This window comes from Rhyacophila brunnea, unplaced genomic scaffold, assembly GCF_057557595.1.
Source record: "Rhyacophila brunnea isolate RB1 unplaced genomic scaffold, BYU_Rbru_1.0 scaffold_2, whole genome shotgun sequence".
In the NCBI taxonomy this organism is placed as follows: domain Eukaryota; kingdom Metazoa; phylum Arthropoda; class Insecta; order Trichoptera; family Rhyacophilidae; genus Rhyacophila; species Rhyacophila brunnea.
Genome location: NW_028232859.1, coordinates 359283 through 375373, shown reverse-complemented (window position 1 = coordinate 375373; position 16091 = coordinate 359283). Strand labels below are relative to the sequence as shown.

Sequence of the window (16091 nt, the reverse complement as noted above, 5' to 3'; positions counted from 1 at the left end):
TATAGTTTTTCGTCTGGATTCGGGATTTGGAGGTGGACAATTAACACAACGGAATTGTGGTGGAAACGACGAGGTTTATTTACGTGAATATTTGGGGCTACATTTTATATAATTTCAATCTTTTGAGGAGCTCGAATAAACATGTTTTTTATTTTACTATCAAAATCCTTCTTCCCTCTTCTGCTCATGCGCGCCAAGATCCGGCGAAGAAAGCAATGCGCAAAATGGTATGTTGCCATTCTTGTTAAATTACACATTACAATACTATTGTCAGTTTTATTATTTATTTATTTTCGCAATCAATCCTTACTATATGTTGGTTTGATACCGACTCGGGCCTCTCCAGATACACAGAGACATCCCCAAATGGGGACCATTGGGGGGTGTAACAGTAGGTATGTGATTAAATGTCAAAAACAAAATTGTAATTTTTTTCCCACACTAAAATTATTGTCGGCTGTAAAATATAAGAAGTTTATTGTAAATAGGATGTACATACAGTGTTCTGTTTGATAGATTGTTTATCATACTGTATAATTATTATGATTAACCATTGCCATGTATAAACACTGTACATGCTTAAACCGCCCCAAACTCCAGTCGATTTAAGCATTATAGTGCCTGTACATGTGCATGGATTTACTTTCAGTAATAGTGTGTATTTTAATCTTTCGCGATAATAAATATTTACATGTAAAAGTGCCAACTATCTCGCCAATCTCATTCTTCAAGAGTAAGCGAGACACGATGTTGTCGTTTTATAGGAAGTGAAAATCCGCTCAAAATGAATCTGCGTGGTGTAGTTAATTTTTTTACCGGCAGATTCGCCACCATCGTTCTACTGTGCAGGCGCAGGGGCCCTGTGTTAGAACTTGCGAGTCGTGTGAAACATCGTAGTTATTCGCGAACGTGACGTAGGTTATCGAAATATGGCATGTCGAAACTTATCACTACCTGAATTAGTCATAATCCGTGTCGACATTATTGCCCATACCAAAGGGCACTCGTGACCATAGTCGCTCATACGACTTGAGTATGTGAGCATGCGCACTGATGTCTCGCGCCGATAACGTAGTTTAGTTTTGAACTGTCAAATAAAAGTGAAAGGCTAGGCTGCGAAAAGATAGTATTTTATTATTGGGCTCGCGAGAATAATTACCTACATATTATTATTTTATATTTTGCCAATGCATTGCTATATATTTGTATCGTTCACCCAATTATTGTAAAATATGTCAATCCCATAAATAGTTACTTTTGCTGCACTTTTAGGATCACGTAATCATCCGCGAAACAGATCAAATAATTATGCTAACTTATGTCAAAATGCTTTTTCACTCAGTGATGCACTATTTATAGGTAATTTCCGGGTAAACAAAGAGCTTGTGAGATATATTTTACAAATTCTCACGCCATATAGGTATATTATCGTAAGTTTAATGTTACTATCTACAAGCGTGAAGAGTTTACAATGCGAAAAAATGAATATGGTTGAATAGCTTAAAATTAATCAAAGACAGAAGATGTATGTTATATTTTGACACATTATGACGTTTATCATCTTATATCCATGGAGAATTAAAAAGTCGTAGGTAGATATAATGTTGAGACGGACATAACCTTACCTGATTTCAATTAAGATCACTTAATTGAAACCTCTCCTTTCTTTTGCTACTTTTGCACGACAAATGACGTGAATTCATGTACCTATTTCCCGATTTCCATGTTTATTTTGATATTTCGTTTCGTATGTGACAGTGACCTTGAAAATCAAAACGTCAAAATGAAGGAGTTCGCTCACGGAAAGAACACGGCAATTACCAATTTATAAACAATAAAGATGCCAAATTATTATATCATTCACAATGTTACTTAATATTCTGTTATCTTGAGTTCAATTAATTATGTTAATGTTTTATAATGGTTTGTAATGAATAAATGCCTACATAAAAATAAATGTTATTGAAGACACTGTGTTTATTTTGTTAAATCTTGTTTTACAGTGTAATAATATTATATGGTTTCGCATTTATGTAAGGTTATATTCTACGTACATATATCTATATCATATTATACTAAATCAATCGAATATTATAGGAATTATACACAAACATAACCAACAAAAATAATGATTTCGTTAGACATTTCATTTTTGACATTTCATTTTTGACGTTTCATCTCGTACCATAGACATCGATTTTCTCGGTTTTGGCGATGTTGCCAACTGGACACTCGCGAGTTAAAATAGTCCGTAGCGAGTGGCTTCAAAAATAGGTATTATCGTATACGGTATGAAACGGGCGATACTAACTTGTCATACCGCACAGTTTTCGACCACACGACTCGCAAGTTCTAACATACCCACCCAGGTATAGAACAAATCTCAACTGTCGCGTGAAAATTCAGAAGCTTCCGAACTTTTTTGATTCATGTATGCAATCTTGCAACTTGCATGATAATACATGTTTACACGTGCATTTTATTGTTATTTCCGCGATAATACGTACTATCAGCAGTAAATCCATGCACGTGTAAACAGGGTATTATAGGTTTCACATAATTGTTTAAAAATACAAGACAATATAGTTATTACAAAACAATTTGTACAAGTATCAAATATCAAACATAGTACAGGCTAGTACTAGTTTTTGAATGGCAATCACAATTGTGGTTTTGTCGTTTCCTGAGCATTTTACAGTGTTTATATCTGGGACATGGGACAACCTAATATTGCAATGATAATACTTCACTCAATTCACTTCAATTCATTTGTTCGATTAGTACCAATATATGGACATCAGTAGAAGCACTAAGCACTATGGGGAAAAAGGAAAAAAATATCAAGAATATCCATTAAATCCATTAAAGAATAAGATAAACATTGTCTGTTTCTCAACAATTTTCCGGCCAAATAAAAAAGCCATAGTCATAGGTTGTTGTAGAAACCCTTTTCTGTATTGATTGTGTCTAAATATATGAATGTGATTAAATTAGTTGAGAGTTAGGTATTCATTTGCATTCACACAATAACACCTCATCTGTCTAAAACGAAAAATTATTAGATTCGCCGATATTGCCTAGATAATGTTTCTCAAAAGTGAAATTTGAATGTGTTGTGAATGGTTTGGTTTTATTAATCTCCATATAGATATGAGCGCTAAACCACAGATGTATGTAATACTGTAATGTCAAAACGGCTGCCGATCATGGCGACTAAAAACAATACGTAGTTTATAGTAAAAAAAAAAATCCTTCGCCAACCTTTGTATTCTTTGATTGTCAATTCATAAACACAGAATGTTTTCAATGGAAACACCGTCAAAACAAATATAATACTAGTAGCTCAAAGTGAACCTCTGGTCACTAGTAATTGTCCAAACTTTTAGAGATAAACATTGGCCTAAATGAATTCTGTTACTGTGGACGAGGCCGTCTAGCTAGACGATTCGAGAGAAATTTCAAGAATACGAGAGACTACACGAATGCAGATGACGCTTAATTTTAACACACTATTGCAATGAAATAAGTGCTATATGTAAATAATGATACCGTATTATGCTTTGTCGACAGATAATGGACCGCATCCTATCGGTTGCAGCCGGCGAGTCTCTGGAGTCCTTCCTTCAGTTTTCTCTCACCTTCGGAGGGCCCGAGTACGTTCAGGCTCTTCTCAACTGCACGGAATGTCCAGGTAACTATTTACAGAAAACGGTATTTGTACTCTGCAGGTGTGATTGATAATTTGTATACAAGATCTATCTACCTTTCAATGATGAATTTTAATTCTAGAATTCACCCATTTCAGGTATCCGTAATAATTCTGAAGCATTAGCGCATCTCACCCGAGTGCTGGCGGCCCTCGTTTACGGAAACGATTTGAAGATGGCACACCTCTGTCAACATTTCAAATCGGTGAGTTGCCAAATGTTTTTGACTACCTCTATGTTATTACTCCATTATAAATGAATGCAATTAATGATGAGCGACTGCGGTGCAGGTACTGGACTTGAACAAGTTTGACGCAGAGCGTTGGGCAGAGGATGAATTTCGGTTGGAGCTATTTTGCGTGCTGTGTGGCGGCATCGAGCGCAACTCAATCGGGGGAACCCTCAAGGACTACATCATCTCGCTGGGCATCGTCCGTGACGCCCTCCACTACATCACTGTGAGTCTCTTACATTTCAACAGTGCATCCTTTTCCATTGCCCCGAACCCCGCGCAACTGACCGAATCGTCCGATTGAATTTCAGATGCACGCACCGTGCGTGAAGCCGACACTCCTGCGGACAGACTCGGACGAGCTGAAGGAGTTCATCTCCAAGCCGGCACTCAAGTATGTCCTGCGATTCCTGACTGGCCTCGCTGCCCACCACGAACCGACGCAGGTGAGCATTCAGAACAGCCCCCGGATATCCAGGTGAAATTTACCGGTCACTGACGGGCTTGTTTTGTGTTCCCGACAGATGGCGGTGTGCGAGAGGGCCATCCCGATCGTCCACCGGCTGGAACAGGTGTCGTCGGACGAGCATGTGGGAAGCCTGGCGGAGAACCTGCTGGAGGCATTGGCATCGGAACCGGAGGCGGCGGCCCGCGTGCGCGAAGCGCGCGATTATACACGGCAGGAGAAGAAGCGGCTGGCCATGGCAATGCGCGAAAAGCAACTGGGCGCACTGGGTATGCGCACCAATGACAAGGGGCAGGTGACCGCACACTGCAGCCTCACGCAGCAGGTGCAAGAGCTGGGGGAGGAGGCCGGAGCCGTCTGCTGCATCTGCCGCGAGGGCTACAAGTACCAGCCTACCAAGGTGACTCCCTACTTTCCTGCTACTGCTGCTAATTTGTCAGCTTTTTATTTTTATTATCTCTCTTGTCAGTCATGTCCTAATGCCATTTGAGATAGGACAGTTTTTGCTCGTACACAATTGTGAAATTAAAGTAAACATTCTTCTTTTAGGTGCTGGGCATTTACACGTTTACGAAGCGGTGCGGCGTGGATGAGTTTGAAGTGAAGCCACGGAAAACACTTGGTTACGCCACTGTCACTCATTTCAACGTGGTTCACGTGGAGTGTCATATGGCTGCTGTGCGACTTGCGCGTGTTCGGTGAGTGACTATATAATTTTTTGTGATATTTGTTACATCATTGATGTTGAAATCTTACAAATTCACATACATTACTATGGTGTGACTTTTATATTACTACGGAGGCATCATCATGTCAATCTGGAGATTAAAAATCCTCCCTGTTACTTCACATACCCGACCCAAAGAAGCACCTGATGTATATAGCTAGCGTTTGTGACATATTGCATACTATTGCCCTATACTACTTTCCTTTCATACAAATTGCAGTGAGTGCAGTTTTAGCCATATACTTTTTAAATGGTACTCTAGTCCTAGTGAATAAATTATTTGACTTTACAAAGACTGAATAATAAATGCTTTATAAATGAATCAGAGAAAATTTATAATGAAGAAAGCGTCGGCTTATAATGTCGTGGGTCTGGCAAATAGACATACAGTAAAACCTCGTTACTAAGAACACTGATAATTCGAAATTCGCCGTTATTCAAAATTTTCTTGAAAAAATAGTCCCTTGAACATTTTTTTCATATAAAACCAAAACTTTAATTCGAATTCGAGTCCTGGCATATAAAAATATTCAATAAATCGTAATAAAGTACACTATTTCATGAGCCAGTCATTGAAAATTGTGACAGACTTTTCTTAAAACATCAAAAATGACTTATAAAGGTAATAAAAATAATCCTGAGATTTTATGACCGAATTCGGTAGGCACATCTATGATCGGAAATGAAATTATTAATTACTGTATTGTTTTTAAATTTGTGTTTTGAGTCTGTATGGACCTAATAGGTTGAACGAGTGGCTGACATCTATTTGTCGTAAAAACAAAATCTGGTAATACAACCTCCACTCTGGAGGCCCATATTATCCTCTCAGGATCTAACTTGGCAGAGTAAGTAAGTAAGCAATTCAAGATTATAATTATGCAATATCATTTTGAGCAATAAATATGAAAATAATGTTCAAGAGACTTTTTTTTGCGAAAATTTTGAATTACGGCGAAATTCGAATTATCTGTGGGTTCTTATTAACGAGGTCTTACTGTAACCACATAATAACCGCTCAATGTCGTTCGGGGTATTTGAGCAGTTTGATAAATCTTTAAATGATAATTAACCATTACGATTATAGAGACGAATGGGAAAGTGCTGCCCTCCAGAACGCGTCCACTCGTTGCAACGGACTTCTACCGCTGTGGGGCCCGCACGTGCCCGAGTCCGCCTTTGCCAGCTGCCTCGCCAGACACAACACTTACCTGCAGGTCTGCCACCTTTCCGTTTTCCATTCCATTTTCATGTCTCACGTAAACCGATCAAGGCGTGTCGAGTGACATGATGTTTTGATATTTTCAATGTTTCAGGAGTGCACAGGGCATCGCGACATCGGCTACCAGTGCACAGTGCACGATCTCAAGCTCCTTCTCTTGAGGTTCGCCCGCGAGAAGTCTTTCCACGAAGACACGGGCGGCGGCGGCCCGCTCTCCAACATGCAACTTGTGCCTTGTCTCGCCCACATGGCGCTCTACGTCATCAACACGTGAGTATCGTTCCCATGCAATCGGCGGAAGGTGTTCCACATCTGGGGATGTCAGAAAAATATCCTTTGATACTTTTCAATCAATATGATATGATGTCGGTTATCGGGCATGCAATCGTGCAATAAATACATAATATTATTACATAGTAATCTATTGAATATTTCTGTGAATGCTCTACATCTACAGGATGGATCGCATTCCACTTATTTATCTATATGAACCGACCGACCGACATCCTGCATTGAGTGATGTTTTCTTTTATAAAATAGTACGTTGTATATTATATTATTATAATAGTGCATTGCAATGTTGATACTTTTCTTTTGATACAATACTGATACTGTGTGTCGATATGACGTCCTCCTCCTACACTCCTATACTGTGTTCTCTGGATGGAAAACACTAATGTGGATCATTTCGCAGCACCCGGGTGGCTGCTCGAGAATTGACGGCAATCCAGGGCTACATGGAGTGGCCGCTCGCCAAGCAGCTGGAGTCAGCCCACGATGCCGAAGGTCCGCTCTACTATGCGGCGCTCGCTCTGCTTCTCCAGCCTCCTGAAATGTGAGATACCTTTCATAGTATGTATTTGTTTTGTCCGCTCTGCGGGACGATGTCGACTGACCGTTTTATTTTCGACAATAGATGGGCGGAAGAGAAGATTGAGCACTTACGACGCTTGCTGCGGCTGGCGCAAGCGCGTGCCGTCTCCCCCGGGGGCCCTGCCCTCAAGACGCTGGAGCCGCAGCATCGAGAAATCCGACCGTACCGAGACTACAAGCCGTACCTGATGTTCTTCTCTCTCCTTCAGATGCTCTATGACATCATGTTCAAGGTGAGTTAGGCCTATTCTCTATTCTACTTCACTTGTGGATCTATTTATTTATTAATGTATGTTTGGTTTGTTTCGCCTTTTCTACCGCTTATAAATTTTCTCAAGCCACTAAATTTGGAGGTATGTTGATTCCACCATTGTGCAGTGACTGTTCAAAATTAAATTTTGCTGGATTTTTTATTTTCATAAGTCTTACATATTTCAATTTAATACAACAAAACTAGGAAATTTATAAAAAAATTGAAATGAATTTCTCGTAGTCAGCTAAAAATAACACATGTTCGATTACAAGAATCGGGCGCACGCCTAGTGAATACCCATAACCTAGTAAAAAAGTAGAGTAAATAATTCCTAAAGAAAATGATGAATTTACATATTTAGATTTTCAAAAATTTTCCTTATTACCTGTCTGATTTCATATTTCGAGAGGACTGCGGACTTTTATAATCTGTTGGTTTATCGTCTTCGCAGCAGGTGTCATCGACGCCCGCAGACCAGTGGCCGGTGAAGCTGGCAGAGGCCATCCGACACGGCGATGAGGCGGTGCTTCGCAGTTCAGAGAAGATTTTGGCCGCTTTCACAGAGCAGTTTCTGCCGTGCGCCTCATTCGCCGAATGGTGCGATGTCGCCCGGCTGCCGCTTCCCGTCAGAGAGAAGCCCGATGAATTTCTCAGTGAGACGTTCGGCCGCTGATTGGCCTGCGTATCTCCCTTTGGCATATCGCTCGACAGTTTTTGCGTTAATGTTACGTGGCAGATTGAAAATCATAATATTACATATCCCCGTGACCCTGTTGACCTCGAATTGTAAGCATATTTGAAGTATGCAGGTGCCGAAGGGGTCGACGCAAGTTTTTGTGAATCAATTAAATTTTCCCGGTTTTATTTAAGGGAATATCTTTCGCTTCAATGTTCGCTGTGAAACAATATTTAACAGCCTCCCTGTTGATTTCTATGTAAAGATCCTTCTTGTCACTGTGTATCTAGATTCTAGAACTATGTAAATGTGTAACCCTGCAATAAAATTGTTAAAGTTGTTGACTTGATTTCAATATACTCAGATAAATTTTTGCTCTAGAGTGTAGATAATGTTTGTCATTGAAATAAATATGCATGGCTTTATTATTTACTCTTTCGAATAAATTAATAGCTTCATGATAATTATTTATGTTTATTTAAAATTTAAAACTTTTTAAAAGGGTATTCTTTTATATAAACACTGTCTTCTCTGCAATGCAATACATAAACCGGTCAGGCTAACATCAGGTCAGGTTGACAGATTAACATCTCACCATTCATTTTTATATCTTTTTATACTCCATATAATATGGTATTCTAAAAGTCAGTAATACTTTGACAGATGCCGCTGTTTAAAATATTTATGAAATGATAATGATACATTATTATGAAATAAAAATTGTACTAGTGTGGTTTTATGGGTTGTTTATTTCTGCTTTACATGTCTGTATCTTTGCCAATAAATAAATCTGTGTGTAAAAAAAATGAATTGTTTTAATAGTTATTGCTTTCACCCGATCATTTATCATCCAAGTGAAATCGAATGGTATTTACGGTTTAAGATTTCAATTTCAAGGAGCCCGGACTAGAATATCTTGGAAATGAAATTTTTCGAATCCTGGGATCTCAGGATTATAGCGCCTGTACACGCGTGCATAGATTTACTATATGACAGGTCGTGAAAATCGGTTAGTCTCAAAATGAGTCTCTGGGTGTAGTTCATTTTTTTTCCGGCAGGTTCTCTACTATCGTTCTGCTGAGCAGGCGCAGATATTGCACGGTCCAATTATCTCGTGAAAATTCAGAAGCTTCTGAACTTTTTTGATTAATGATACAATCTTGCAATTTGCACGATAATACGTGTTTACATGTACATTTTTTTTATGGCCCTGATAATACGTACTGTTAACAGTAAATCCATGCAGTGTAGGGGTATTGGATTTAAAAAACATGAAATCTTTTAATGATGCGTAATTTTTTTTAAATTGATATGTCATCAATAATTTAACAAAAAAAAATCCAAACATATTATTGAGCATAGCTCTTAACATAATCTGCGTCTCCCGAGAATTTATTGCCGTGTGTCGAAGTAATGAATTGGAAAATGGCCACTTTAGATAGGGACAGGTAGATAGAATTATCGGAGGAAGACAGGACACATCTCGGGTTGTCGTAAGGCTGACGTTCAAGAATATTGATGCCTAACATCGTAAAAGTTATTCCAAGTTTCATTGTATTCATCGGATGTACCTACACATTCGTCGTATAAGTAAAATTACACCTTCAGAGCAACCATATTTAAGTTTCGAGAAGAAAATGTTTGGAATCAATGCCGAGTGTGCCTTTAAGAGTGTGCAAGGAGATGTGAGAGCATATCGTGCAGTGTCTCGTCATGTCAAAGGTGAAGACTGACATTGGACCCGGCTCTGCAGCATGCTGCCGATGCCTCGAGAGTTTCAACCCGGGCTGCCTTTTCTTCAAGTCGACTGGAATTCGAATTCGTGACCCGTGAATAATTTATGTGCTCTGATAAATTAGAAGAAGTCAAAAATAAAATGGAACTTTGGCAGAAGGAGTTAGGACAAGGATCTCTACAAATGTTCCAAAGGAACTACCAGACCACCATTGAAAACAAGCAATTAATTTTATATCCGTCTCAAAAACATTTAACTTTTCTGCAAAAGAAATTTTATCAGTACTTTCATACAATAAATGCGACAGGATACGAAACCCTATTGCAACCAATGCCGAAAATTCTATAGAAGCAGTTTTCCTATATATTAGAGAGGAATTTGTTGAATTGATAAACGACGGGATGCTAAAACTGATGTTCGCCGATGTTCCATTGGCTATTTTCTGGATTTCGGTTAAAAAATATCCTCGGATTTCCGACAAGGCTATCGCAGTTCAGCTCCCATTTTCGAGTCAAAAAAAGTCAAAGTTCCTAACCGAAATTTTTTTATTTTTTTTCAAACGGTACATGTTCAAACACGCGCGTTAACATGACCTTACTCCCTACTTCATTTATCGTTTGTCAATTTATGGCTACGGCCGTATGTTGTAGCTTAGCCACTGGGAAATGCCAATAGAAATGGTGTATTTCAAAAAAATACTACCTTATTCTTAGGTCAATAATTATTATAAAGCAAACATTATTCGTAGAATGTTTATTACATTTGAATGGTCAAAGACATAGCTTTATAATCAGTATCTTTAAATGTGTAAATCTTGCTCATTTTTTGAATAATAAAATGCCTAATTCTTGTCAATTTTGGGATCACAGAGATTACCAATATAATTTTTTATTGTAAATATTTCACTATAATAATGTAGACATAAATTTTACTAATGGTTTTATAAATGCTTTTAAATATTAATAAATATAAAAAATCTTCACATGGACGTACTGAAATATGACTATATTCTAAAACATTAGAGCGAGAGGTTTAAAAGAATACTATTTTATGTAATAAAAATACTTTATGCAGTCATCAAAAAAATTTAAAGTTTAAAATAAATATAAAGGATAGATAATAAGGCTTCAAAATTATGTAAATAGATTATCTACAACGTTTAAGGAATATCCAGGATCATGCTTTTAAAATAGCATAAAAGCTCCATTTTGACGTACGCTGAGCATGTCTCCCCAAATAAATATACATTATTTATAATAATATCTCTCTTCTCTTCCACGGCGCTACATCCCGGGGTGGGATTTGGCCTCCTCCACAACCGCTCTCCACTCACTCCGGTCTCTCGCCATACTTCTCCAGTTACCGGATCTTCCTATATGAAGCCAGTCCTTATTAAGTATTAAAAGAATGCATTGTCATCGTGTTCTGATATATTCTAAAAGTTTCAAATGTCTAGCTAGTTGGGAAATTAGTTAAAAATCGATTGCAAGATTTGTACTGGACAAACAAGAATATGAGCTAATAAAAACGTTGTAATAATGAGGTTGTTATTGATTTATTTCTAAAGATATAAGTACTTAATATGGATTTGGGAATATTTAAAAATTTAATTAATCAAAGGTCATTATTTAAAAATAATAAGAGATGCGCAATCGGTAAGTTGACCTACAATCGAAAAAATGTTTATGATAATTTTCTGTGTATAAATCTTATAAGTAGATTCGGTCCTTCTCGGATTTGCTGCCCCTATGCGGCACATAGTCTGCCTGCTCCCGCAGGTCGTCACCACCTGGATGTCGTTGACTGTCACTGTTCTTTCCCCGTGTACTACTTACCGCGCCCCATTGCTTCATCTGGTCTTTCCCATGCTCAGACGTCATTTCGCAGATTGCTTCTAGTCTCCAAAATGGTTTACGGACCTCCGTCGCCAACTAAATTTCAAGTTAATAAATTCGTATCACTGATTAAAGGTTTTCCTCAAAATCGGCAACCGACAATGTGAATTTTTGATATTTTTAATACTCAACATAATTCATACAGAAAGCATTGTATAATTTCAATAATAAATGACAGCAAAGACCGAGCAGGTACCTGACAACTGTTTATTGTCTCTCCACCCAGGGGGGGGGGGGGGGCAAGGGGCCCTGGCACCCCAAACATGAAAATTATCAGAATGATTTTAAACATTGAAATTGAAAGCCAATAAACTATACCTTTGGGCTTAGACAAATAAAAACACGGCAAAAAAATGATTTGTAATTCTCCAGCACCCGTTTTAGAAAATTTTCTTATATTTTAATTTCTACCACAAAAATTTCGAAACACTAATGTCAGGTTTTTTTAGAAACCCAATCCCACTGTCAAAAAATTCTCGGTGTCCACCCGAATTCCGGAGTGGTGTAGGTCATGGCTGGGGAGAGCTGACAGGGCTCTAGCCTGGGGGCCCGGGCTGGGGGGTTGACCAGGTAAGTGAAATAAACACACATAATAAATTAGCTTTAATAGTAAAAAAAGTCGCCTGCGGCGCTATTATACTTCATGGCCATGAACATTTTTAATTATATAATTGTGCAATATATTTTTTGATTATTATGTGTCGATATTTAACAGCTCCATTATTAAAGTAGATGTATTAAAATTCAAATATAATTCACTGTATAAGTACCCTTAATTTGAATTAAAACACAATTTGAAAAACGTTAATGTAGTGTTTAACACTGCCTTTAATCTTAACGGTAGGTAGGAGGCCCGCCAAATATCCTAGCCTAAGGGCCCGTTTCAGGATGTTGGGACCATGGTGTAGGTACACCGAGTGCAATAGACAAAAGGCCGATAAACGAGAAATTAGGCTGTGAAGAAGAAAAAGAGCCTATGGGACTAATTTACATTTTCCTCCTTGGGCCCCCCCAAATATTAAATCCTGGGTGCGTCACTGCTCTCCAGCTTCCACATTTTAAAAGGTAGGTAGGTACCTACATTCTGTATTAGCAGGAAACACCACACAATCCGTTCAACGGATTCAATTAAATATGTCTGGAAAAACGTTGTGTGACTTGTGACCCACAGTCATGAGTAACAATATGAATAATGAAATGATAATAAACTAAAAACACAATAAATTAGTTTCGTTCTAAATAGGCTTTTATTCGTGACTACGTACATAAATGAGAAGAAATAAATTGTCAATTTAATTTATCGTCGCTGGAAGGAGGCTGTACGTACCTACTGCCTATAGCAGTGGTGGCCAAACCGTGGCGCATTGGATTAGTACAAGTGGCGCATTGCATCTTTGCGCCTACTTATTCTTTTGAAGTAGGCGCCATAACTGAATCCATCTTCATATTTTCAACACCTGAGTGCAACACCTCAGTCATACAGCCTTCGTACTCATCAGTTCGTCCCATTTTGTTGACCGTTTACAATAATTGTAGGATGTGAACAGTGTGTGTGTGTGTGTGTATGAGAGAGAGAGAGAGAGAGGGTCATTTGAAAGTCGTTTTCATGATTTTGCTAAAGAAGAAAACTGCATGCTCGCATTTATAAACCCATTTTTACTGAGTGAACAAAATGTAATGCAGATGTCTAGTAACATACAAATGGAACTGATTGATTTAAAAACAAATTCATTATTGAAAATTAAATTTGATGAGCTTTTTACAGATCTAAATGCTTCTGGCTTTCTGGCGTTCACTACCCTGTGAACATTTCCCAAAGCTAAGAAAATTTGCAAAAAGTTATATAAGTACTTATGTAGCTTTGGATCGACATACAGATGTGAATAAGCATTTTCATCCATGAAATTTATTAAAAGCAAAACAAGGTCGCGAATAACTGATTCAAATTTGAAGAATTCTCTGCTGGTCTCAGTAACAAACTAAACACAAAACATTGAAAGACTAGCGAAATCCAAACGTTCGAAAGCTCTCAGTGCTCCATCCCGCTCAGAGCTCTCTCTCTGTCTCTCTCTCTCTCTCATCACATCCAACAACTATGGTCCAGAGTTATCTTCACCAAACGAGACTCTCCGGCAGCTGTAGCACCGACAGCGATCACCATCTTGTCCAAGAGATCATTTCTGACTATTTTAGATTGGTGCTCCAATAAACGTGTGTTTTTTGAACTGTCATAAATTAATTAATTTAATTGCGTGATTGAGTTATTCCTTTACTCCCCTAAGCGAAGCAGATCCTACCCCTATCCCTATTTTCCAACCCCAACCGTGAACGTAAGAAGGTAGAAAATGTGCTTGAGTTGTATGGCGCATCTGAACTCGTCTGTGAAAAAAATTGGCGCATGGTATGCAAAAGGTTGGCCACCCCTGGCCTATAGTCAATAGTGTACCTATACCTACCTACCTACTGTATACGGTGGGTTGTGTAACGCGAAATTAATAATAGCTGTCATCATCATCAATATGGATCGTTTTCTCAGGAGGTAGGTAGGTACCCACTTATTATTGCTTAATAGTATTAAATTTAGAGCAGCGGAAGATTGACGTGGGTTTTTGAAGACATTTATTATGAGAACAAAAAAATATATTGAGTAGGTATCTCTACTATCTACATACCGTAAACAAACTATCGAAATAATAAAACATACTATCAAAATACACAATACCTTGTAGGTAGTACCAGTCAAAGTTTACTAAACTCACACTTTCAGCTTTCAGTTCTACTCCTTCTGTCGTGACCGTGCGAGATATGCGGTTAGAGTCTTCCCATCCACGCCATGGCCACTGACCACCGACCACCGTGATGGGCGCGTCATTGGCTTATAATATATCATCTATGGCGCTGCTGGTTGCAACGAGCGAACAGACTTAATTGCAATTTACCCCACTACGGTCGAGCGGCTTACGCGCCTGCTTATAATGTCGCGACTCGCGAGTCCCAGTTTTGTTTTTGTCGCAATTTGTGTTTGTCGCAAACATCCATTTATCGTAAAAACAAAAATCTGTTAATACAAACCGCCACCCTGTGGAGGCCCATATGATCTTATTAGGATCGGACTTGGTCAAAAGAAACAAGAAGAAGAAATTACAATTATCTATATAGGTACCCATATTAAGTAGGTACATACATTCGTACCTACTTATACAGAAAAAAATAATAAAAATGCGCTGAAAGGAATGGGCAAAATGTTAATATTATTTTCTTCTTACATAATATTATTCTTATAACTGTGAGACCCAATGACAATGTAGTGAAGTGTGGCGAAACAGTGATGTAGTCATAGAAGTGAAACCATCACCGGGTCGTACCCGCAGCCCCCCGATGTAAGGGCAGCGCCTTGCGCATTGGACTGCGAGGCCCGCTAATATGTATTTTCCGACCATGTCCGATCCTAATAGGATCATATGGGCCTCCCTCCACAGAGTAGAGGTTTACGAGAAATGGATGTCAGCCACTTGCTCAACCTATTAGGTCCATACCCTGACTCACACACAAATTGAAAAACAATATGTGTACTTGCCAGACCCAGGACTCGAACCTGAGACCCACGGTGTGATAGTCCAACGCTTAAGCCGCGCGGCCACTGTGGGTGTCAATATGTTTAGTCGTTTCCATAATCTGCAACTAAGTGGGCTTCTAAGGAATATTATAATATTTTACAAAAAAATTATATTGTTCTTAATAATTTCAATCGATAAATTCCTCAGTATGTCTGGAAATAGATCAGTCGGGTATATTTAATTTAGTTTTGTAGATTATAAAATTATGCTAGAAATTGATGTTATCTACCTATATTACCTATTAAAATATTGCCTTTCAGCTTTTCCATCTATGGCCTATGCAAATGAGCTTATCATTCCTTGAAAAGTATTAGGTAGGTATTTACTACAAAAATATTATATAAACTTGAAAGCATTGGGTACGTATAATTTGGTTTTCGTCATAAAATTTAATGAGGCCGCTTATTCTTTACTTAAATCTTTTATAAAGGCCATAATGATATATTTTTTTTAATGTTGTCTATTTTGCGTGTATCTTCTTACTGAAAGTTAATTGAAAAATGGGCGTCTTTTAGGTACCTACCTATATCATATCTTATATTATTATTATGTCATCATCAGCCGGGATCAATCCACTGCTGGATGAAGGCCTCCCCAAGCTTCTTCCAACTCTCTCGGTCCTGTGTCTTTCGCTGCCACGTATTTCCGCCGAACTTTACCAGTTCGTCAATCCAGCGGCTTTTAGGGC

The 16091-nt window shown here is 38.3% G+C and overlaps 1 protein-coding gene across 1 annotated transcript in view; it reads left to right on the top strand.

The window, feature by feature from the left end:
* poe (E3 ubiquitin-protein ligase-like protein poe) overlaps positions 1-8956 on the top strand; it is a 77735-nt gene extending 68779 nt beyond the window's left edge. Inside the window, exons 81-91 of the mRNA XM_085946834.1 lie at positions 3571-3691; positions 3806-3912; positions 3998-4165; positions 4251-4385; positions 4464-4805; positions 4955-5103; positions 6220-6349; positions 6449-6624; positions 7049-7189; positions 7271-7460; positions 7932-8956. Coding sequence (XP_085802960.1) covers positions 3571-3691; positions 3806-3912; positions 3998-4165; positions 4251-4385; positions 4464-4805; positions 4955-5103; positions 6220-6349; positions 6449-6624; positions 7049-7189; positions 7271-7460; positions 7932-8153 — 1881 coding nt within the window. The 3' untranslated portion in view covers positions 8154-8956. The remainder of the gene's footprint in view (positions 1-3570; positions 3692-3805; positions 3913-3997; positions 4166-4250; positions 4386-4463; positions 4806-4954; positions 5104-6219; positions 6350-6448; positions 6625-7048; positions 7190-7270; positions 7461-7931) is intronic.
* Positions 8957-16091: the final 7135 nt, after the last annotated feature.